Below are 24497 nucleotides of genomic sequence, written 5' to 3' on the forward strand. Positions count from 1 at the left end.
ATCCTTGTTACTCAACGACTGTATTCTTACCCTTAAAGTCCCCCTCGTCTGTTTTTGTCTCACTCCTCTCTCTTTCTTTCTCTCTCTCTCTCTCCTTAATGTTGAAGTCTGGAGAATTTATTAGAGATTAGCTTGTCAGAGAAGGCTTTTTCCATGGCTCACTTTACTACATTCATCATTCATACACATAACAGATAGCATTCCACAATTTATCACTGTGGGCCCATCTCCTCATCAGCAGGTGTGTGTGTGAGTGTGTGCATGCATGCACGTCAGTGTGTGTGTGTCTTCTCATGTACTGTATTTACCTCTGCATGCACATGCTCATATCTCTCTGTGTGTTTGCACACGTTATAATGGGTCTGCGTCTTAATGGGCAAACATCCATGCATCTGGCTGGCTAGTGCACGCACACACACATACACACACACACACACACACACACACACACACACACACACACACACACACACACACACTTTTCCACATACGATCATAACTCATTCAGAGACACACACACCTCGCTCTGGAAGCTTTCAGTCACAGATCATATACAGCCGCTTGTACGCATGAGCATGCATTTGTATTCACAAGTTCAGCATGTATCCAAGGAGTTGTAGGCTACATAAGATGAAGCTTTGATCCAGTGAGGCAAATCCACAGACACACACACACACACACACACACACACACACACACACACACACACACACACACACACACACACACTTTTGTGTTGTGACACACATTTTCTTTTCCTGTTGATTAAAAGAATGTAATAGCTTCAAACTCCTCAGCCAACAAAAATATACAATGACTAACCAACACCCAGATTGTATATAAATTCAACAGATACTGACGTCAAAATGTGTTCAACACATCTTTCTATAATATTCGCTGTCATGGAAATCAGTCATTGGTCTACATAAATATGTAAATGCCTTTGTGCGTCATGATCATGGCATTCATTGTAGCAGATTCCACTCATGGCTTAGAAACCAAGATATGGCCTCTTTGCTATTATGCCTGACTGAAGTGCAGTTCACTTGTACTGACATAGGTAGAAGCTCTGTTGCCTTCAGAGCTATATGTCTCCATACCTGCTAACTTGCTTTTTTGTTGCCCATTGATGCATGAAAACATTTTGAATCAGTAATGGCCTCTCTTCTTCCTCCTGTCCTTTGTCTCTCTGCATCAGTCGGATATTTCTCTTCTTTCACATCTCGTAGTTATTTGTGCCATTTATTAATATGCCTCCAGCTGTCCTGGGCATAAAGTAGGCCAGGCAAACACATGCACACGTAAGTAGACGTACACATGTGAATACACACATATGCACCAAGCGAGAGCCAGTGAGAAGTAGGGCAGACAAGCAGGCAGTATTACCAAAGCCCTTGGATCTCAGGAGCAGACTGTCCCAGAGGAGCATCATGTCATAACAGTCCTGATTGCACAGTATTTAGGAATGCCTGCAGAGTTAACCTCTCAAAGATGAGGGGTCGCCAGTGATGTCATCATCACCCCCTCAGTTGCACATACACATCCTTACATTCATTCCCCTCCATTGCCATCTCTGTATGGTGTGGGGTAATTGTCCACAAATGCTCTGTGGTGGCAATTAGACATGCAAGACTTACTCTGAAGCCAGCCACTTCCCACTGAACACTTGAGATGCTTCAGTTGGCTTGTCGTCCATGCTTTAACTGATCTTTTCCTGTATTTACTTTTGGCGTAACTCAGATTTCCTACCTTTGCCCTCTCTTCCAGGTGCAGTACAGTGATGCGCAGAGTGGTAAGGATTTTGTGACCTATCTGACCCTCTCCCCTGTGCAAATGACTTTCCACGGCACCGGGAGCACCCTCCAAGCCAGCCATGACCAGGTGTGTGTGTGTGTGTGTGTGTGTGTGTGTGTGTGTGTGTGTGTGTGTGTGTGTGTGTGTGTGTGTGTGTGTGTGTGTGTGTGTGTGTGTGTGTGTGTGTGTGAGAGAAGGGAGAGTGAGTGTCACACCTCTTAAGAAAGGAAATGGTAGATGGTAGAAAATGGCCCATAAATATCAAATATTATATATTTATAGTATATAAGGTTACAATAGAGTGATTAAGCTGCATTAGCGGTCAATCTGAAAATCATCGAATATGCAGGTATCAGCCATTTGATTGGCTGTTACATGACGTTGGCTGCAAACATATAGTTTGGGTTCGTACATTAAAGATGCACACGAATTTTTAGTTAAAGTGCACCTCAGATTAAATTTGGTGGCAAAAGTTGTGCATGTTAAACTAACCTTGATGCTCTGATAAAGGGCCAACTGTACAGGTTAAAGTAATCAAGGACAGACATTTGTTTTATATATTAGATTATTTTAGGAATGTAGTGCGAGGAGTGTTTTAATTAGTTTTAATCTTATTCCATTTAAAGAGGAGACTCTCTGCATTGTCCAAACACTTGCTATGGACAGTAAATTGGGATCCTTCTTGGAAGCTAAACCTAAGTCTGTTAATCTCTTTAGTAGAGGACAATTTGGTAGTGATAAGTAAGAGTATGGAACAATATAGTTACCAGATTTTCAATATATTGTCCAGTGTCATATTTTTCCTTACATAAGATAAACATAAACATAATGAACCTTTTGTAGATATGTCTGGGTAAAGATGTTATGTGGTTGACTAATATAGTGAACAACAATAAAGTATATTGCTGCACCCATAAATGGCCGATAATATCAGCCTGCTCTTCTTTGTAGGTTCTGCTTATCCTGGTGCAGTGAAGTGTAGCGTATACAGTGGTGTATACAGTGTAGTATGTAGGGCATGTTGTGAGGAGACTTTGGTAGAGGTCTCATCCTCTAATTAACAGAGAAGCCTCGGCTCTGTGGGTTTAGTATTAATCACCGGGGCGTCAGAACCACCTGTGATAATGGTCACTCATCGTGTTTCTCCTTGTCGAGCCACTGTTCACCCCCACACACAGTCGCCACTTTTCCGTCAATCAAAGTAATCCCCATCCTGAAATCTGAAAGAGTACCTCCACAACTTGCGGCGTTACCCTTCTTTCTCCCTCCCTCTCTCGTTTTCTCACTCACCCTCTCTCACATACTCCCCGTATTCAGAAGGAGGCTCTTTGTCTTGTGTTGCCCAAGCAGAAAACCAGTTGCTTACATTCTATCATCTAAACATAGGACGGCCCTTTATTCAGCGGCCTTCAAAGCTTTAATAAAGTCCCGACCCGGGCCCTGAATGGGACAGCTGACAGGGGGCTAGTGCCGCCACCGCTAACTGAGAGCCAAGCCAATATAGGCCAGGCAGGTCTGCGTCCTCGGGACCTGTTGTTGCCAGGAGCACTGGGGCATGACCGACTGTTAGAGAAGGCCTTTCTTTTTCTCTTCTCAGTACAGTGAGGAGCGCGACCACAAAGGGAGCACCTAACAATAAGGGGTCACCCTCAGTAGCCCCCCAAACCCTTACAGTTGTTGAACAAAGTGGGGCTGAAGCGTCACACATTTGGTTGATGATGGTGCGGACACCAGCGGCTGTGAGCATGGGCCTGCGGTCGATGCACTAATAAGGCCCGTAGAGTTACCTGCAAGTCAATAGGACAGCTTGAATAGAATCCCGGGCATCCTTTTGCACGCATTCAGATCGATCTGCCAAGCGTCTGGGTTGCTAATCAATAGCTCGCTGGAGATCCGCGTGTTTCCTGTGCCACATGTTGGCCTTGGCACCCGTGCACACAAACACAGGCCTTGCACTGTTATCTGTGTAATTAGACATTGTAAATCTGATGAGATGGAGCAGGGGATCTCTTGGCTAAGAGGTGATAAAAAACCTTTCCTGGAGCATATCTGTGTTGCTGCACACACACACACACACACACACACACACACACACACACACACACACACACACACAAATCCCACATTAATGTGTGGAGACTCGAGTGTGTTTCATTATACATCGCTGTGGGGATTTCCTGCTGTCTTATCAGCGCTGTCATGGAGGTTTATGTCAGGTAGACCAGAGCAATTGATAAAGATCAAGAGCCAAAGGAAATCCTCTCCACACCTCTCTGCCCGTGATGTATGAAGGAAAGATGTGTAGGATATGGCCTGCAGTTACGGAAGAATGGCTGAGGAAAATCCAGTTGGCAAAACAGCATTTGATGAAAAGTAAGCAAGATTAATTTCTAACAGTTATAACAGAAACATATTAGTTTGAGTTATAGTATTGTTACTCTTTGTTGTTTGCAAACAGATTAGACATGAGTGTCATCCGTGCATTGACTGATGACTTGTGTGTTTCTTATTATTCTAATAATATTATTGTTCATTTTTGTGGTTTTGTCTTCATTTTGCAAACTAGGAAGTCTTTACCAAACTGGGATTGTTTTTGCCTTGTTTTTGTGTCAGACGTGTAATCAAAACATGTAGGGCTGTAAATACAAAATACAAAAAAAAAACATATCAGCTGTTGATTATCTCTCTTAATTAGCCTCCAAATGAGTAGAAAACAAGGACTTGAAAAGCACACATGGCTCCAAAACTTCTTAGTCTTTGTTTCAGATCAAAGAGAAGATGGAATCGGTTCAGCTCATCAGCTGACTGTAGAACAATAGCAGTAGTAGTGATGAGAAGCATGCTTGCCATAAATCAAGGAACAGTCTGCAATTTGTGGCCAAAACTTTGTTGCTTTGTTGCAAAATGCAAAGACCATGCATCCCTCCCAACCCCGCCTGCCCCTCTCTCTCTTTCTCCACCCATCAACTTTTCATTCCATCATCCTTTATTAAGGCTGTGGAGCTGGAGCCTAACAGTTAAGGCACATACCAAGCAACCGCTATGTCCACAGTCGGACTCTCAGCCGCAAGCTAGCAAGTTAACATTACTTTTATGAGTTAGCTTTGCAACTGTTACATCATTACACAGTTTGTATGTGTAGATATTTAAGTCAGTAACTCACCACATAAGAAGTAGATCACGTGTAATTTAGTGTAAATTTCCACTTAGTTCACACTGATGTCATAGTGAGGCTAAGTTTGAAATGAATGCTAATGCACCAGAAACCTATTACGCCAGGTCATGTTCCCAGCTATCGTTGTCAGACACATAAATGTGCAGAGTTGTGTGTCTTGATGGATCTAATTACCTGTTAAAGGTGCAGAGTTGGCGATCAGAGAGTAAAACCTTAGTGTAGCTCTCTGTTGCACGGTAAACATTAATGATTGAGAACAGAGCCTCTGTCAGTGTAATTTTTACAGTGGTCTGCTCTCTATCAACAAGTGCAAACATACACACACAGAAGCACCTACACATAAACACACACCACAGTGCTTAGTTGCCATAATCCTTGGCCTTGTGCAGACATTCCTGGAGGGCCTGTATGTGTGAGAGATATACAGCTGAGTGCTCTTTCTGACCTTATGTGCCATCTACTCAGTGCCATCTGCCAAACACATGTGAGCCCGTCGGCTGCTGCGCTCGCTGAAACCCGCCCGGAGCCGAAAATGTTTGTCAACATGTTCTCCATTTGAGTTCTGAATGACAGTATGTTTAGTTAATATCTTTAAACCAAATAGATGAGAGGGAGAAAATACAGCGTTGACAGCTTTTTGAATAAACAAAAGTACCACGCCAAGAATATGCTTAACCCCACTTTTTGTGTATCAGTTCCCATGTTCAGCTGCAGGTTTATTTTTAGGTAACCTCTTGTTTGACGTGCCTTCTGAACTTATAACCAGTGACCACAAATCTCCGGCCTTTTTCCCTGCTCTCTGAAGGTCATATCAGTTTTGCTCAGTTAAATCTGCACTCCCTCAAAGATCAATTGAGTTACAAGACGGAATTAAAGGCCGTCGCGTTGGGATATATTTAGACATTTTTTCGACAGGGCTACATGCTTTTTAGACAGACTGATTTCTGTGTTTGTTCTGCAGAGCTGAAGTAACTCTCTGCCAGTCTTTCTGTGGCGGCAGTGGGACACCAGGGGGGCCGAGGCCCACTGAGCTGTGTGTGAGGTGTCGCTGGTCCAACATGAGCGGCCCGCAATCGAAGATGACAGGGTGACTGTTGTCTGCTACCAGACACTGTGTGCGTTTGTGTGTATGTGTGTGTTTTTGTGTATGTGTGTGTGGAGGGGCGGGGGGTTACTTTGCGTGCAATAATGTCCTCAGCTGAGACTCCCGGGGGCCCTGTCTCCCAGATTGTCAGCTGTGGCTGCTTGGGTTTCCTGCAGCAAGAGCACATTTTGGCTGATTTGATTTGACATGTTGAACATAGTGTATCAGGATTAAAATGTGTTTTAGACATGCTTTCAGGTAATGAGGCCTACTTTTTTTTTAATTCATTTCTTGTGAATTGTACCAGGCCTGCCAGGTAATGGAGCTAGGCAAAGGTTAAGTTTTCTACAGCCTGTCTGTGAGCAGACTTTATTCACTGGTGTAGTGCTATGAGTGCCCTTGTGAAAAGGCCTTTCACCTTACCAAAACACCATTTGGTCACATGCTTGCTCTCTTGACTCTTTCTGTTATCTTATGCCAGATTCACAAACACACACTGATAACCATCCCATGAGGTTACCCAATCCTCCCTACAGAAACAAAACATTGGACAGTTCTGCTAAAATTAATTGGTCGTGCGACCTTGTATGTGGATTCTCGCCTCAAGCAGAGTTGCGTTGAGGAAACAGAATGACGGAAAGGGCCTGCAAGGGAGCGATAATGACAAGCAGCGGTGAGGTGTAGATTTATTCAGATTTTGCCCACATTCATAGCAATAGAGTGACAGTAGGAGGAGCGTTGTGGCAGCAAGAGGATAGACGGGACTGATTCATGGCGTGGTGACTGCTGGGATGGTCTTCAGAGATCCCCCATGGAGCTCAGGAGAACAGCAGGAGGAGAAGGAGCTGCAAGAGGGGTGGAGGTTGTACAGGCCTTGTGTTTGAAGTCTTTCCTTCCCGACTGGGGCACAGACGTTACCCAAGGCTGGGCTCCTCTCAGGGGGTCCCGCAGGAGTGTTACCCAACCAGGCAGGCAGCTGTCGGACAGCCTCTCCTCCCTTCTTATCTGTCCTGTCTGTGTCCTCTTTATGTGCCGCTGTTGTGTAACCAAACACAGCACCTGGACGTATCCTAAATCACCGTATGTGGAGAAAACAAGGGAGTGGGACCCAAACTGCATGGACATGGCCCGAAAGCGAATACGGAGCAGGCATTCCTGGGTTTCTGAGTCCAGTGACGATCTGAAAATTTGGGTCAAAACGTGACACGCCAAATCCGTGAACTGACATGCTAAATATTTGGCCAATATAAAGTCACAGCTGAGCGTAATGATCCAAACCTTTGGCCCGTAGGAGCGTTCATCTGTTGCTGCTAAGAGCTGAACCAGTCCAAAAGCGCCTCAGCTACATGGCAACGGGTCATGACTGGAAATGCAAGTCCAGTTACAGCCCAGTTTGCAAACAGTGGTACAAAAGCCATGACATGACTGAGCTAATCCATCAGGAGAAAAACAAAACCAGGGACACAATATAGGTGATAAAATAAGTCTCCATGCAGCAACAGTAATGGAAATTAAATCAAACTGAGAATGAGCTTCATAATAGATTAGCTTCTATTAAATTATTCACAGAGGAGACTGTCACAAGCTATGTTTGTGTCATGGGAAACTTTAATAAGTTTTTTTCCTGCTCTCAGGAAAATAGGCGCATGCTTTCTTGATTTAGGAGATCTGTTATAGGGTGGTGACTGTAGATCATGTACTTGTTGCTATTACTGTAAACATTGAGAGCTCACCTGCATTATCCACTGAAAATACCAACAACACGGTAGACTCGTGGTTTGCGGCTGGAAGAGTTAATCCCTACTGGAACAGAAACATTTGACCTGCTCTCTCTGCTTCATTAGAAGAAATGAAATTATCATGAGGCCTAATTTCTCTGCCAGAATGTTTAGCTCGTAGTTTTTACGATTTTTGGAATGCGGAGTTTGATTTAATCAGCTAAAAGCACAGGAGAAAAGTTGCACGTCGTCTTTGTGGTGTTTCAGATCTTTGCATGTTAATAATGTCAGTTGAGCTGAATATGTAAGTCGTGATGAGAGTTTGCAGCAGGAGGAACATGTTTGCAGAGCTCTCATTCTGCAGTATAATTAGCTCTCATCATTGGCAACTAGAGGGTTAGCAGTCACAGACACCCCCCCCCCCAAACACCACATTTCAAAGGAGCTGGTACCTTGCTTCCCTCCCCAACACCACTTCACCTAGCACTCCCGCTGTCAGACCTGCCCGACCCCTGCTGCTCCCCTTACCCAGCCCCACCCTGTTCCCGCCCTGGAGAGAGGACAAAGTGAAGCATCCACGGAGCGATCCATCACACCCGCCTGTCTTCCCGCATGCCCTCCTCAGGAAACACTTTTCAGACCGGGAGATTAGAGTGTGACGGGAGAGGAGAGGAGCAGTGAAAGAATGATGGAGGAGGAGGAAGAGGAGCGAGAGAGAGAGAGAGAGAGAGAGAAAGCGAGGGAGAAGGGGCAGTGGAGAGAAATTGAGTGGGGATGCTTAAGATTGATGAGGACAGGGAATGAGAAAATGGGAAATAGAAGTGACTGTCTTTTCTTTTTCTCATGCCAAGGAAGCAGTGACCAGTGGGGAGAGAATAAACATGAACTTGCCCATTAGGGGACGTGTTGATAGCTCAAAGTGGCCCCTTGGAGCATTAGCATGTCTATTAAGGGCCGACATGGTGTGGAAGTGAACACACACACACACACACACACACACACACTCACTCTTTATTTTTAACATAATTTGTCAAGATAAGCAACAACCTTGAAATTGTTGCCATGCATGTTGTGTAAGATGGAAATGAGATAACTCTGGAATGACATGCTGTGCACTTGCAGGCGTTGTGTTGTTTTGTATCTTTACATCACAGCCCCTCTCAGACACGCAGCCCTTTACATCAACGCGATGCCAATTTAACATGCCGGTCTCGTGTCTGAATAAGCAATCGAGTCACTTTTACATAAAAGTCACGATGGCAGTCTTGCTGGGCCAGACCTAATAACATTTCCGTATCACTTTGAACACAGCACACATCTAAATTGAATGTAGTCAGATTAGCGTAAAGATTGCAGCAGCACAAGGGAAAACATGCAGAGAGAGAGAGAAATGTGTGTCTTGTAACATTACTGCCCTGTAAGATCACTGGAATTTGTTTCCTCAATCTTCATCTTCGATGCACAAAGAAAATAAGCTCTCTCCCTTTATTTTTGCAGTTGATAATATTAGTAAATGATCAGTGATGCAGCCTCATAGGAGTCTAAACTTTCCAGTAAGCGTCACTTTAGCAGAGATGAAGCCAGCCTTGTTACGTATTCCACATCTGAAAAGGGCTCAGTGTGTCAGCCTTTTGCTGACATTAGGGCCGCAGCTAAGGATTATTTAAATGAATAGATTCAGTCTTTAAAATGTAAAGTGGCTTAAAAGCTCAACATCTCTCTTGTCTGATCAGCAGTGAGAAACCCTTGAAAGGAGATGAAAGCGTCAAATGTTTTGTTTTAGCAAAACAATTTAGTAGTACAGTATGTCGCTGTGCACATCATTTTATCTGCCTCACCCCAGTGCAGTGGAGATGAAGGCAGTTTTGTTTGTGGTGCTCAAAGCAATTGAAAAAAACTTTCGAAATATTCACTCCTGTTGTCAAGGATAGTCCCCAGAACATGCTGTCACCGGTTCTCACAGCGACTGTTTCTTTTGTCAAAAGTAGTTCAGGGTAAGAAAATTAAGTCTATTTGGTGAATTGACCTTTTCACACCATGTAACAGAGGCGCTGACCTTGTGTCGTGTTACATGAGCAGTATGAATCAACACTGACACACACCTCCAGTGCAGACATCGCTTCATGGGGTTTACCAGCGGTGTGCATGTGTGCAAGCAGGCTTCTCACACAAGAAAACGCTGTTTACCCACAAACACTGGCTAACCAGAGGATAAGTTCTGCTCTGCCCTCGTGAAAACAAACCTTGAATGGCTGCATCAGTGCTCCAGGCTGTTGGCATGTGTTTGTAAAGTACATGCTAGAGTAACTAAGTAACTTGACGCTTTCTAGGTGTGAAATTGTCAGACGTTCATATATGGAGAGCATAACAGCTAGTAACACTACCTGCCAATTTCAATTCAGATATTAGGTATTGTTTTTTATTTTGAGTAAATAAGCAGTTATGTTAAGGTAGGAAGTGATGATGGGATGTGTGGTGTACTTTCTCTCCATATTTATGTGTATACAGATTAATTGTTCTCGCTCCCTGTTGGTTTCTTGTCAGACCAGGGTGGTTGCTTTAAGGCAGCCAAAGGTGTTACACTCATTATCGCCTCCATGCTAAGAGGAGCAAGATGTTTTGGCAGTGGCCTTGCAACCTTCGGTGCTGTCAGGCTCCGTGTGTGATTTCCCACACACACAAATTTGGCGTGGATGAAGGTCTCTAAACCAATCACACCTCTCTTCACTCATCACCCCCGTGGGAGGCATAAGCAAGCCTGCAGGCTGCAAATTCACTGCCTGCCGCTCTTTGTGGGATCCCTCGCTCATTAACTTAATGCCATTTGATACTGAGTGATAGTTCGCCTCGCTGAAAAGGTCCCCGAGATAAGGGCTGCCTATTTAGTCTTTTTCCTCTGCTCTGCCATCTCCCAGTGACAACGTGCGAGATATGTCACCTGTGGAGAAAACACCTTTTCTAACACCAACACGGTTAGATTTTCGCTCTGCAAAGGTTAACATGTCTCCTTTGTTTCATAATCAGGATTATGCAAACTGTTTTACTGTCTCATTGTATTGTTTTGTCCTAATATACAAACTCTACTGCGGTAGAGGAATGTTAATTGGGGGGTTCACCCTTTGCTTCAAAGATACAGCCCCGATACCCACAAGGTTGGCACTCTGTAAAACATAAATAAAACCAGTGTGTAATCATTTGCAATTAAACTGTGTTTACCGACAGCAAGTTTTAAAAGTGTTCCCGAGCCCATGTGGTCATTTCCTCCATACAATCATGTGTTCACAAAGTGATGACCCTCGCTCCGTCCTCGCTTGTGAACAGTGAGCCTTTCCAGGATGCCCCTTTCGTACCCAATCATGATACTATCACCTGTTACCAATGAACCTGTCTACCTGTGGAATGTTCCAAACAGGTGTTTTTGCAGCGTTCCACATCTTTCCCAGTCTTTAGTTGCTCCTGGTCCAACTTGTTTGAAACATGTTGCTGCATCAAACTCAGAATAAGCATATGTTTAAAAAAAAATCAGTGACACTGATGAGGTCAAATAATAAATATACCATCTTTGTACTGTTTTCAATTGAGTGTATGTCAAAAAGGATCAGCAAGCTATCACATTCTGTGTTATTTATCTTTTGCACAGTATTCCAACTTTTTGAAATCGGGGCGTATGAAAGGGAGCAGTCATGAATATTCCTCCATATGAGAGATGTGTGATGTGTCTGCAGCTCCATAGGACACCACCGTAGGACAAAGACGAACCAGAGGACCACAGACCGGCACCGATGCTCTCATTCGAGTTGCACAATTCATCGAACATCTATTGTGCAAGTTTCCGAGGAAAAGCTGAACGCCCTTTAACTTGATATGTGGCACACGTCTCGCGGAGAAGAGCTTCTAAGAATTAATCATCATAAGCGAATCACACACTGACAGTAATTGCAGGCGCACCTCACAGGCATGAAAACAACCACACATATACATAGACAAACACACTCACGCTGCACAATGACCCGCATTGTTGGTTGTAATTAGACTCTTTTGTTGCTTTCCTGACTTACTGAAATCAGATCTCCCCGATGCTTAGATGCTATTTGTTTGTAAAAGTTGTTTTTGATTTCCATCGTACAAAATATGATTAGGGTACGTCTTTCTGGAACTACAGGCTATCATTCAGAAATCGCCGACAAGTCTGCATCCGTGCAAGGCGAGGCTCCTCCTGCCTGACGCAGATTTGCTGCAAGTGATTTATTTAACCTTAACTGCAGCCATGAGGCAAAAAGATGAGCCTCTCTTTCATGGCCGTCGTGAATTGGGCCCTAAGTGACCCTTACTGTTCACTGGCAGGTAACGACACTTCCAGTGGTGGGAGTCGGGTCGTTAATGTCCCATGTAAGGATCAGTGCTCTGTGGCTGCGTACTGAGTTATGGAGATGAGCGTAGCGACTGGGGAATGTTTTTCTGTCTGTCTGAGCCCACCCCCCTCCCCTCCCCCCCCTCCCCCTCCCCACTGCAGCCACCTTCCTCTCATCTGGATGTTAACGCATTCTCAGGCCTCAAACAGCAGACATTTTGAAACACTCAAAACAACAGCCACATCGGGGGTTAACACCAGTTACGACTGAGGTGTCACACACTCCTGCGGTTTAAGTAAACACTGTGTGTGTGTGTGTGTGTGTGTGTGTGTGTGTGTGTGTGTGTGTGTGTGTGTGTGTGTGTGTGTGTGTGCGTGTGTGCGTGTGCGTGTGCGTGTGCGTGCCTGCCCGCCTCAACAGTATCTTTGCGATCTTCCAAATCTCCTCTGTAAATAAAGTCACAAGTGACAACTTGTGTTCTGTTTTACATGCAAATTCAGCCCACCCTTTTGCATTTAAAGGAGATAAGGGAAGATTAAGCAAACCACACTGTCACTCCCTAAATGCGAGAGGAAGAAAATGCAGCAGCAAGTGAAACAGGAGATGCACAGCACATTTTTGTATTGTTATTATTCTTTTGCATGTCTTAGCTGGCTGAGCGAAAGGCAGTCCTGCTCCCTCCTGTCGCAAATGACAGCTATCAGAGCTGAATATGATGGTGTGATATGACAAATTATCCTACGCTGCACTCTCAGGTGCAGTGTTTCTGTATTTTAATGTGAATTGAATTGCTAGTTAGAGTAAAGTGTAAATGTGTAATGAAGTGTAAAATGACTCATTGAGGTTTTACAGGGACTCGCACTGTCCTATTTCTTGGCTGGGACCAGTGACTTCCTTGACTGTCCGCTGGTTGCCTGGAAACTGCTCCAAGCAAAGAAATAGCCTCGCCTATGAGGTAGACTTTGTTACTAAGCTAAGCTAACCAGCTACATACTTACCACACAGATCCGACAATCACCACCAACTCTGGTTTGAGTGAAACAAATCCTGAATTCACAGAATCGGGAGAGGAGCGAGAGAGAGGGTGGCCGTCAGACAGGCAGCAGGGGGAAACGGCGTGTAGAGGCAGAATGTTTTCACCAGACATTATGACAGGAGAGATTTAGATATGTCGGCCTTGAGTATGTTCAATCACCTGTTGCAGCTTTAACATAGTGCTGATTAATTCAGGTGTCCCTTAAAGTTCCATTTAAGGATCCCTGATATCCTCCTGTGGGACTCTTTGTCTTTTTCCAAAATTATATTGATTGCAGAGCAGCGTATTGTATGCATTGCTCTTTTCCCTTTATGTGCCTCTAGAGTGTCTGTATGTTACTGGTTTTGATTAGATGCTCTCGCCATCATTCAGATGCTGTGTAGAAAGACTATGTAACAACACTTGTGGCAGAAACTCATTTGGCGTTGATATGGATGCAAAGACTGAAGGAAACTTCATTGTGTCAGTTACCGTTTATCTCTATAGAGCATACACCTTAGCTGATGATGAAGGGAGGCAGATTATGCCCGGATTGCACTTCTAAAGGTGTTCTGCGAACTGTCCATGTGCAACAGAGGAAGGCATGTTATCTTCACTACTTCCACATGTGCCCATGTGCACGCACACACTGTAATGTCCAGATTTGTGTGATTTATTGAACATTCTTTCGAGTGAGAGGTCTACTGCAGCGTAGTTACTAAATAAACATTTGTTTTAGAGGCCCCCTTTCCCTCTGGGACATCTTCTCTATTCCTAATTTCCCTCTTACTTCTCACTTAACCCGAACTCATTTTCTCTCTTTCACTCTCTGTCTCTCTGTCTGTCTCTCTCTCCTTGAGTCTCACACTCACCCCCACATACACGTCTCCCTTGTGCCCAGTGAGTAAACGTGGAACCGTGTGAGCCTTCAGGAGGACTTTGAAATGAGACATGGCTGGGACATCAGAGGACTCTGCCATTCTCAATGAAGCCTGCTTGATTTATAAGAGAGCAGGGAGTGGGGGGGTGGGGGGTTGTTTCCAGAGGCACACAAGGCCATGAGGTCCTCCATTAGTACCCTGACCCCTGTTTCATGGGACCAACCACTGCATAGGAGGAGAGGGAGGAGAAGAATGGAGGGATGGATGGTGGACATGGGGGGGCTTGTGTGTGAAGGGGTCTTTTCTTTTTTACCATAGAAAGTCTGCTATTTACATTTTTGCCGCTGAGACGGCAGCAGAAATGAGAAACCCTAGCTCAGTCATTTGTCAGTGGCCTGTGGTGCCCTGACTTAAATGTCTGCTGGTTGTACCTGATCCCTCGCTCAGGCCTGTCTCCACTCCCTCTTTTACGATTCCCTCACAGTTTTACTGTCTGCAATCTAATTAGCTGTGTCTTAATCACGTGTTAAAGCGCAGCGCCTTCCTGGTGTTTACTGTCTGTTTGCCATGCTGTAAAAATGTGTGAGGCGGCTCGTAAAAACTCTCCCGCGGAGGATTAAGTACTCACTCTCCTTTCATGGATAGAATCACAGCATCAGTGACAAATAATGGGCTATAGCCTCTGTGCTGTGCTACTGCAAGGAAACTGTAGCACGGATGCACAGACCCTATTCCAAAAAAGTTGAGACGCTGTTTAAAACATAAAGTACAATCTTTTGCAATAAATCTGTGTTTACTGACAACAGTTTTACAATGAGCCCATGTATTAATCTCCTTCACACAATCATGCGTTCACAAAGCCATGAATCTCGCTCCATCCTTGCTTGTGAACGACTGAGCCTTTCCAGGATGCCCCTTTCATACCCAATCATGATGCTATCACCTGTTACCAGTGAACCTGTTTACCTGTGGAATGTTCCAAACAGGTGTTTTTGGACAATTCCACATCTTTCCTGGTCTTAAGGTGCTTCTGTCCCAACTTATTTGAAACATGTTACTTCATTAAATTCAGAATTAGCTTACATTTACAAAAATCAATGAAGTTGATGAGGTAAAACATTAAATACAGTGTCTTTGTACTGTTTTCAATCGAGAATATGTTTTATTTCTTTGTAAGAGAGAAAGCCGTTTTCTCTGCAACTACTGTTTAGACATATAAAGTCAATTCCCATCATTTAATTGGAACCCCATTAGATTTAATTTGTCCCTGGTCCGTGGCATAATAGAGATATTCCTTACTAATAAGTATCTTATCTGGCTGAAATTTTGGTGCACAGCTTCTTTAATTCCCTTTGCTCTCCAGCTTTGGAGAAGATCATGTCATGCTGTTGTTATTCCGCATGCCCACATCAGTCTGTGTTTGCTCCTCACATCAGCCGTTCTGTGTTCGCAGACTGAATCCATAACATGGCTTTGTTCCTGTGGAGATCTGTTCCTGTTGTTTATGAACACCTTGTGACAGGCCCGTCAGCTTTCGACTGACTCCTAATGTTCGCAGTTTTTACAAGACACATGTTTCCAGTGTGCATTACATTATGCTTTTCCCCATCATGTTCCATCTTTGGCTAGTTAGTGTGGCCCCTGGACCTATTCATCAGAAAACCAGCCTGACTGGAGGAGCCTTACCCAGCAAGGCCTGCCTCTTGATATAAGCATAGTGGAATTTATTGTTTTCAGTAAACATGCCTTATACATAATCTGTGACTGCAGAATACACTGCCAGTTGCCATAGGAACATAGTGGAGTTTTCATAACACGTGAGGGGCTCCGTTAGGCATGATGGGTCTCTATCGACCCCCATCACACATCGAGTTACAGGCCCACTCAGTATTTCTTGGGGTTTAGATGTAAGACAAAATGTCCATCTACATCTTATAGGCCCAGTGAGCATGCTGGGTAATGAGAAACAGTCACAGGGCTTGTGGGGATCCACAGCAAATTATAAAACACTGCAACAGGTTTTACAGGCGTGTCCCTTGTGTGTACGAGGTGATTAAAAACCAATGTAGAAAAGAGCTCGGGGAGCTACAAGGAGGAAGAGACGAGGGGAAGAAGGTGTAAAACGCCGTCTGACTGCGCGTCCTCTCTTGTTACCGGATGTCCTTGTCCACCAGACATCCACTCCCTCATATGCACCGCCGTCTCTGACAAGAAAATATAAAGGGCTCGTGATGGAGGGTTGGGGATTATTGCATGCAGCTGGCGGCTGTCACAGTGAGACACTTAGCCCCTCTCCCTTCACCCTTTATCTTAACCCTTTCATATACTGCATCCCCAAGTTCCTCTTTTTTGCCTTTCAACACCTGTAACTCTCCTCTGTAAACCTTTTTTTCTCTCTCGTAGGGGTCAGTACACTTCAGATAAAGTGCTTGTTGGATTTCTATATGTCTGAAACCTCCTTCCCTCGTACCCTGGAAACTTGGGGCGTCTGAAAATGTTTCTAACTTTCCGAAATCAACAGTTTGGCATTCATACATACTCATGAACTTCCCTCTCAAACTCTCCCTTTTCATTCATCACACTAGCACTTCTGTTCCTTTGTGCATGCAACACCATGAATGCTTCTGAGGAGAGGCTGAATTTGTATGCTATTATTGCATCCTCTCTATTATGCCAGGCTTCAAACAGCTGCTCACAACAGGTATAAACACTTTTGCCTTCACACGTATTCACACATATTCAGACTCAGGCTGTTCCACATGACTCTATATATATATCATGATGATAGGGAATCATCTCGTGTAATGTTGTGCTCTATTGTTTATTACATTGTGCGACAAATCACTCCCTTTTTTCTTTCTGGGCAATGCTTTGTGCACGCATGCAGGCTGGAAATTTGCATGATGAGGACAGTGAACGTGACACACAATGAGGTTATTCTGAACAGGAGAAGGACTCTGACCAGCTAAGACAGAATGAATAACTCACATCATCAATCAGCATTTATGTTAGGCCTGTATTTGTTCTAGTTTACTGCTATAATTCAGACAGTCCCACTGTTAATGTTTGGTTTTTATATTTGTAACCATATTCACATTTTAGGCCTATAATTATGTTGCTTACAACTATATTTGAAGTGTTTTCTTTGTACCTTTTTATAATTCAAATTTCCATAAAGTTTCTAAGTTAATGCAGATGATAATCAAATAGGAGTATGTAGCTTTTATTTGTCGAGTACAAATGGTCTTTTTATATTATACTGTTTATTCATTGAATTTAAAGAAGATATGCTATATTGTGATATGCATCATTATCGGCATATTGAATGACCTTCTGTATATCACGATATGAGGTTTCTGTCATCGCTCTAATTGGGACTGCATTTAGTTTGAAGCCTTAACTCAAACTGAGGTTCTGAGTTCAAGGTAACCAGCAGCTGTTGTCATTATGAGGGAATAGGAGGGTTTGATAACCACCCTGTGAAGTGAAATAATTACTCTGATGACTCATTGAACCTATCTCTTAATTTGTTCTGACCGTTTTTAACACAAACAGTATTTCAGTCCATCATTTGCCCAACGACGCAGAAATAATTGGATTCCAATTTTAACGGAAGGGCTGATAACAGCCAGCAATGCTCTTTGACATCCAGGCTGATATCCTCACTAGCAATTGATACGGCCCACTGCTGTATCTTCACTAACTTTATTATCTATGCAAATGGGGGGGAAGTGATTAAGACCTTGGATCCCACCTCTGGTGTGAGCTGCCCTTCCTTGCTGCCGATACTCGGTCTTTTTTCCTCTGGTTGTGTAGCAGCCAAGCAACAACCACAGCCATCATATTTGCATCCCCACCCAACCTCTGCTTGCACCACTGCCCACTTCAGCTAGGCTGTGCACTTTAACACCGAGCGAACAGTGAGAGTTTGTCATTTTGAATTCAGGACAATGGAAACTGGCAGGGAAAGAGCACCTGAAAGGATCACATGGCTGATCTTGGACACAGAGAGAAAAGTGGAAATGAAAGGGAGATTGGGAAGCAGAAAAGAGAGAAATGGGACCCCTCTTGAGACCGATCACTATCTCCTGCTGATAAGAGAGCGAGTGCCTGAAGGCTGGCTTTTCTTCCCACAGCTTTTTGTCCCTCCCCAGGGCAATTTGAATCCAATTGTTCAGGATTAGAGGAGCATCTCCCTCCGGCATAGAAAGGTGGATCTTTGCAGGTGGATATGAGGTGATGTAACAGTGCTTTGGAATCACTGGGGAAACCTGATGGAAACAGTCAGAAGGGTACTTCCCAAATCCCCTAGCATGACTTGACTATCAGCCCAGGAAGTGAATCTTCAGTCCAATATTTAAAGACTTTCCCATATTTGTGAAGCATCCTCAGTCATTTGGATGACTTTTGGTGAAGCAACATTATTTTCTGTTCATATCATCAATACAAGCAAAGCAGAAGTTGTGAATAACAGCGTTTCATTGGATGAGTCATAAAGGAATAGTTCACCCAGACTGTGTCTCATCCCCCAAGTTACATCTGTGTATGGTGGGGGGTGTTAGTCCATAAGAATTCGAGGGCCTTTCTTTTTAAAGAGAATTTCAGCTTAGTCAGTGGTCATGCTGGTGAGTCACTGGCCTTGAAGCTGTTTTTCTCTTCTTACCCAATATCTTCACAGGCAGTGGTCCCATCACTAATGCATTCTTCATGCGCTATATCTCATCTCCTACTGTATTTAGTCACTGATTCATCAGCAACTGTGGAATAAGTTAGCAATATTGAGGATAGACAAGCATAGGTTTCCCAACGTAACTCTCTGTGGGTGGCAGGCTCCTTTCTCAATAAAAATGTGTCATCTCTTCCGTGCTTGATGAAAAGGGAAAGTTGTGCTTTCTCATCTTGGTCCAGAAATGTGTCATTTTCAGTTTCTCTTGACCTGCATTTCTTCATGGTGTCATCATGTTCTAGTCAGTAACATGATATATTCTCTGTGTACTGGCTCATACAACCTTGATTTAAAAAAAAAAAAAAAAAAAAGTTGTGATGCTGTGTAAAAGATAAATTAAAACAGAATTTGCTATTCATCAGTAATCAATAATGAATAATATGCTGATCCTTTCTGATTTACCCTCAACTGAAAACAGTTAAAGACAAGAGATTTTATGTTTTACCTCATCTTTGATTTTTATATGTAAATATATAAATATATGTTTACTCTGAATTTGATGCCAGCAACAAACAAGTTGGGACAAGGACAGGGTCGGTAAACATTTGCAAGTGATTGCATTGTTTGCAAATGTGTTAAATTATTTATTAGCTGTTTATACTCATATGCAAATCATTCACAAGTGGTTTCACAAACTGTTCATATATACTTTTGAAAGTACTTAAAACATGTTATTGCGTATAATTCTCATGTGTTATCGAGCATCCATTACTTGTTCATACAAGTCATGCATGTAGAAATGAATGCTTGACCTAACATTATAGCCTGCCACAAGGTGTTACAAGCAAATTTTGGTCATTGCTTATATACTGGTTATTGATGCTAAATAGTGTTGCCAATTAAACTTGCTCAGTGTTTTATGGCTGACATCATATAATTACTGTATGACGCCATGTTATAGCATCAAAAACGACCAAGCTCACGGATTTGGTTACTATTTCTTGACATTTTAAGTTTGATTGTGGCATACTAGCGCAGTGTTATCGTAGAGGCTGTCTTCAGCTGTATCTGCTTTTCTTCCAAGAAGCTTTGCTGACAAGGCAGGAGTATGGTATGCTGAGGTGCTTCTGCCCCTCGCCCTCTGCCCATATGTTTTGTATTACGCCCTAGGAGGTGCCATCCTCAGCAGCTCAGTGATGGGAGGGGATAAAGCAGGCCTCTCCAGTCCAAATGACGCATGACATGGCGCAGCGCCCTGGGCCCTTATTTATGACTTCCCATGTCAGCGAAGGCTTGCTCCCCTGGGGAGCCCCATAGCTGTTACCCACTAAGCCAGCCCTCAGTGCTCAACTCAGGCCTGGGAGACACACGGAAGAGTACACTCACTATTCATTGTAGGAATTCTTATCACCATAATGTGGCAGCATGCACACATGGTTGAGAAGTATTCAGAAATCAAATAGTTTTCCTCATGCAGAAGTTTATTCAGGTGTATAACATTCACAGTTGCTTCACTCTTTCACAAGAAGTGAAGTGGCTCGTATGAAATGGTACTTCAGAAGAATTAACGTCATGTCAGGCTTCAGCTAGGCCACTGCCAGGCACACACTGCCTCTTTTATCAATCCCTCTGATGTGGAAGAGGATGTGAAATCTGGATATAGAGTGAGGAAGAGATTTGTTGGGATGATCTGAAGACGTTTTCTGTAGTTACTCAAGAATCCATGTACATATCACACCGCATTAACAAATAGACGCATACACTGCCAGCACTCATGCGCACACACAGGTGTTCTCCACAAGCTATCCGGGAATGTTCCACTGATCCCTGTCCAGGGTTTTGATGTGGGTGGAAGGAAAAGAAAAGAATTTAGAGGAAACGAAAGCCAAGGGATGAGTAGAAGCTCGAGAGTAGATGACAGAAGGAAAAGGGAGAAGAGAAAATCTGCTCTAGATAACATTTAAAAGAATTTAATCAACATCAGAGAAAGATGTGATGTGATGGCATGGTAGTGACAACAGGGTTAACACAGGACAAAAAGATGGCTGGGGTTTTTTCCTCCCTGCTATCTCATATTTCTTTGTGCTTTGGGGAGTGAGCATAAAAAGAGGGAGCCCTGTCAAGGTTTTATGTGGCCTTTTGAAAACAGAACAAGCCCTTTCCAGAACAATATATCCCGCCTCAGAACTTCTCCGACAACAGGGCACTCATTTTTCCAACTTCCCAGGTCCTCCCTGTAAAACACCCGTTTGAAATCCACTCTGGTCATTGTTTAGTCTAGTGGACGTCCCTTAGATCATCCTCATCAGCAGGCATCCTGCAACCCCTTCATGTTCAGATTCCCCCCGCCTCGCAGCAGCTCAGAAGCAGCCACCCGATGTTAATCAGACTCCTTATAGCATTATTAAGTCCTGACAGCCAGCGTGTTATTGCAGAATAAGAGGCGAATAGTGATTGTACAATTGAGCAAACAAAAGCAAGTGGTTTTGGTTACGGTCCATCCACCCCAGCATTGTCTCGAGTTCTATGAAGAAACTCTTATGGAAGTGGTTGTGCAACAATGCTGTGGTTTGTGTATATCAGTAGCAGAGTGCTTCTTGGTAGTGGGGAAGTGAGCCTAATATTGTTCCTGTAAATCGGGGGTTCTCAATTACATTTGTCCAAGGGCCAGAATTTGTCTGAGCAGACAATTTAGGCCAGACTTTAAAAAACAAAAAATAACAATAATAAAAAGTTGCCTCCCATAGTCTGGCCAGTGTGCTGCTCCAGGGAATGGCCAGCCCGGGAGCTGGGTGGTTTGATAGTGAGTCCGCAGAGAAATGGAGGAGAGTAATCTGATTCTGCTGAGCGGGTGAACAATGAATTACGGACTTTTTGGCTCGTTGGGTTGGAAAGCTAATCAACAGTAACTTTCAGGACAGACTGGGCCTCTTCCAGTGGTGAGTAATGTTGGATTTGTGCGTTTTCTGAATTCATTAGTCTTCTGCAAGCCGGATGTGGCCCATGGGCCACCAGTTGGTCATCGCTGCTGTAAATGAAGCAGTGTACCAACTTCTAGTAATAAGAAAGATTAATGTTATGCATATAACACCCAAACCCACAGCACAACTGAGCCACAACTTTATCTTTTGATTTTTCTGTACATGCATCTATTGTAGTACACCTGTAGTATTGTTGAGGGTTGCTTTCCAGTCCAGCCAAAGACCACAAGAAGAATGTGTATGAGGAAGAAACCAAGCGTTCCCTATCTCCTGCCTCTTACTCCCTTGTATAATGTGGACGTCCAAACACATGACTTAGACAGTAACACAAGATCAAAGAAAAGATGGGAGGCTGCTACTGACGCTCTTGGCCTGGACGTAAGATTAGAGAGGGGTTTGAGTAGTCCAGCTGGACTGTACAGAGCCAGAGAAAGCCCTGGGAGTCTGGAGCTGCTTCGTAAAGAGGGAAATACCACACTGTACTACTGAGACTGGGTCATTGGGTTAAACCTTAAGCTAGGGTCTGTGCTTTCATCTGGCCTCCAGCAGAGCTGAGGCAGCATCTGATCTGATAAAGTCAAGAGAACATGCAAAGTAGGCCAATGTTTCCCTTTCTTCTTCTACCCTGAAGATTCAGAGTAGGAGGAGAGAAAGAGATGCAAGTATGTGAGACTGAATTATGTGCTGGTGGTCTTCACCTCATTAGGACCTCCCTGAGGTCTTTGATGGCTGCTGAAAGGCCAGAGGGTGAAGTGATGGAGATGGAAGGATTGAAGCCTCCCATCCCCTCCTCTTCCTGGTTCCTTTCCCACCAAATATTTCTTCTCTTTTTTTTTCTGCTGTTTTTCCAGCTTTGCCCTCTGTTGTCTCTTCCCCTTGTTCTGTTTTACACCTTTTCTCCACAGCAAGTCCCCCATTCCCCAGAACATCATGATTGCCTCTCTAGACCCCAGTAGTCCAGCAGTGAGAGCTGACACAGGGGTCTGATTTGTCAGGGTCTGTGTGATCCAACGATCCGTCAGATCCATCAGGTTGATGCCAGGGACTCCTTGGGGACCAAGTCTTTGTTTGGCCAAGCCGCTGACGGAAGCGAAGCCTCTGTCGGACAAGCCATTAAGAGCGCAGCAGGCCCAGAAAAATGAGCCGCCCTTGTCACTCCACATCAGGAGCTCGGCCACGGTCGCAGATCCTCCTCAGACGCCGTCACATTCGACCACTGTTTGTCCAAGCCTTTGAACTAGGGACAGCTAGGTAGATAGATGAATGAGCCCATGTGTGAAGTATCTGAGGGGCGCTTCAGGTTGGCTCTCAGTCTTGGATTGATGACAATTGCTGGTCTGTTATCTAAAAAGTTGGGGTGAGGACAGGATAGGTGAAGAGGGAGTGATGAGGGTGACTTCGGTACTTGTTCCATAACAAATTCAAGGGGCTGTGGTGGTATGGGCATAATGTCAAAGGCACTGGCAAGAAAACGAAATAAAATCCAGGAAATCCACTTGGAGTTTGAATTGTGATCGGATTCAAAAACACTACACAGTGTTTTATAACAGTGTGAGGCAGGATTTATTATTCTGCTGTTCTCTGTAATGCTGTTCTTGTTACATGGTGCTCTACCCAGAATGAGCGCTTCAACATGTTTGACAGCAAATTGCGTTGCGGTAAAAGGTTGAACTTTTTTGCCAAACAACCCTACATTTTGTTGGTGAAGCCTCCTGCATCAGTGCCCTTGCCGTGCCAACACTGTGGTCTCATTGAAGTGAATCAGGCACTTTTCTAATTCCTTGAGCTACCACTGTACTCTAAAACCCTCATAAACCCCCTCGCCACACCTTTCAAGCATCCTCAGGGGTGCATTTGTCAATTTCTGTAACTCTCTGAATCCAAAATTCACACCGACCTCAAGCAACAATTGGTTTGGTGTATGGAGGTCACCCCACCCTCCTCGCATTTGAAACAGCTATAACTACTTATAAACACACACCTTCAGGTGTAGTGAGACAACATATAGAGCTAAAACTTGTTCATTTCTATCTGAACCTGGACCTCAGAGGTGGGCCGGTTAACCATTTTTTCAGCTTTAAGCATCAGTTTTGAAAGCTTCTGCCATTCCTCTCCCATTTGTCAGTGACTCAGCATCCTCTCTGCACATTGTCTCCTCACCCACCTCTTACTCTCTCTTTGTTCCGTGACAGAGATGGAACACCTCCACCTTGCGTGTCACGGCCTCAGACTAAACATACTCTCCTGGTGTTGATGCATCAGTGTAGCGGTTGCCTCTAACGATGGACAACTTATCTCATTAGAAAAATAATGATTTCACTGGCTGCCATTCCCACAGATAGGCCCAGTATTTGTCTTGGGCTCCGTGTCCTTCGTTGAGCTGCTGGGCCCAGCAATTGGCTGCCATGGCCCTCGTGCCTGCCTGTCGTATATCAGCAGCGCTGCCACCGTCAAGCCCCTGATTTATGGCTGTTTATCTCTAGTCACCCCCCACCACCCCACTCTCCAACAGATGGGCTCTGGCTATTTACTCAAGGAGAGAAAGGTCCCAAACCAATGAGATACAACAAACAAGAGGTAATCATGAGGAAGTTGGTTGTGATTACAATTTATTGGTTACCAGAGAAAATGGACATTGATCCATCCCTTGTTTATCAGGTGGGACCTGATCATGTGGCCTAGATTAATCTGGCTGTGTTAGGTTTCCCTCTTATCTTAATTACTCTTTCCGCTCCAGTATGTGTGGATGGTCCTGGTCATTGTGAGATGACATGATGGTACTATATATATATATATATATATATATATATATATATATATATATATATATA

At 44.0% G+C, this 24497-nt stretch overlaps 1 protein-coding gene across 1 annotated transcript in view; it reads left to right on the forward strand.

Moving 5' to 3' along the window:
• Window positions 1-24497, forward strand: part of stau2 (staufen double-stranded RNA binding protein 2) — an 84680-nt gene that overhangs the window by 54398 nt on the left and 5785 nt on the right. Inside the window, exon 13 of the mRNA XM_070985827.1 lies at window positions 1768-1881. Coding sequence (XP_070841928.1) covers window positions 1768-1881 — 114 coding nt within the window. The remainder of the gene's footprint in view (window positions 1-1767; window positions 1882-24497) is intronic.

The sequence above is a fragment of the Chaetodon trifascialis genome, chromosome 18 (genome assembly GCF_039877785.1).
Source record: "Chaetodon trifascialis isolate fChaTrf1 chromosome 18, fChaTrf1.hap1, whole genome shotgun sequence".
Lineage (NCBI taxonomy): Eukaryota > Metazoa > Chordata > Actinopteri > Chaetodontiformes > Chaetodontidae > Chaetodon > Chaetodon trifascialis.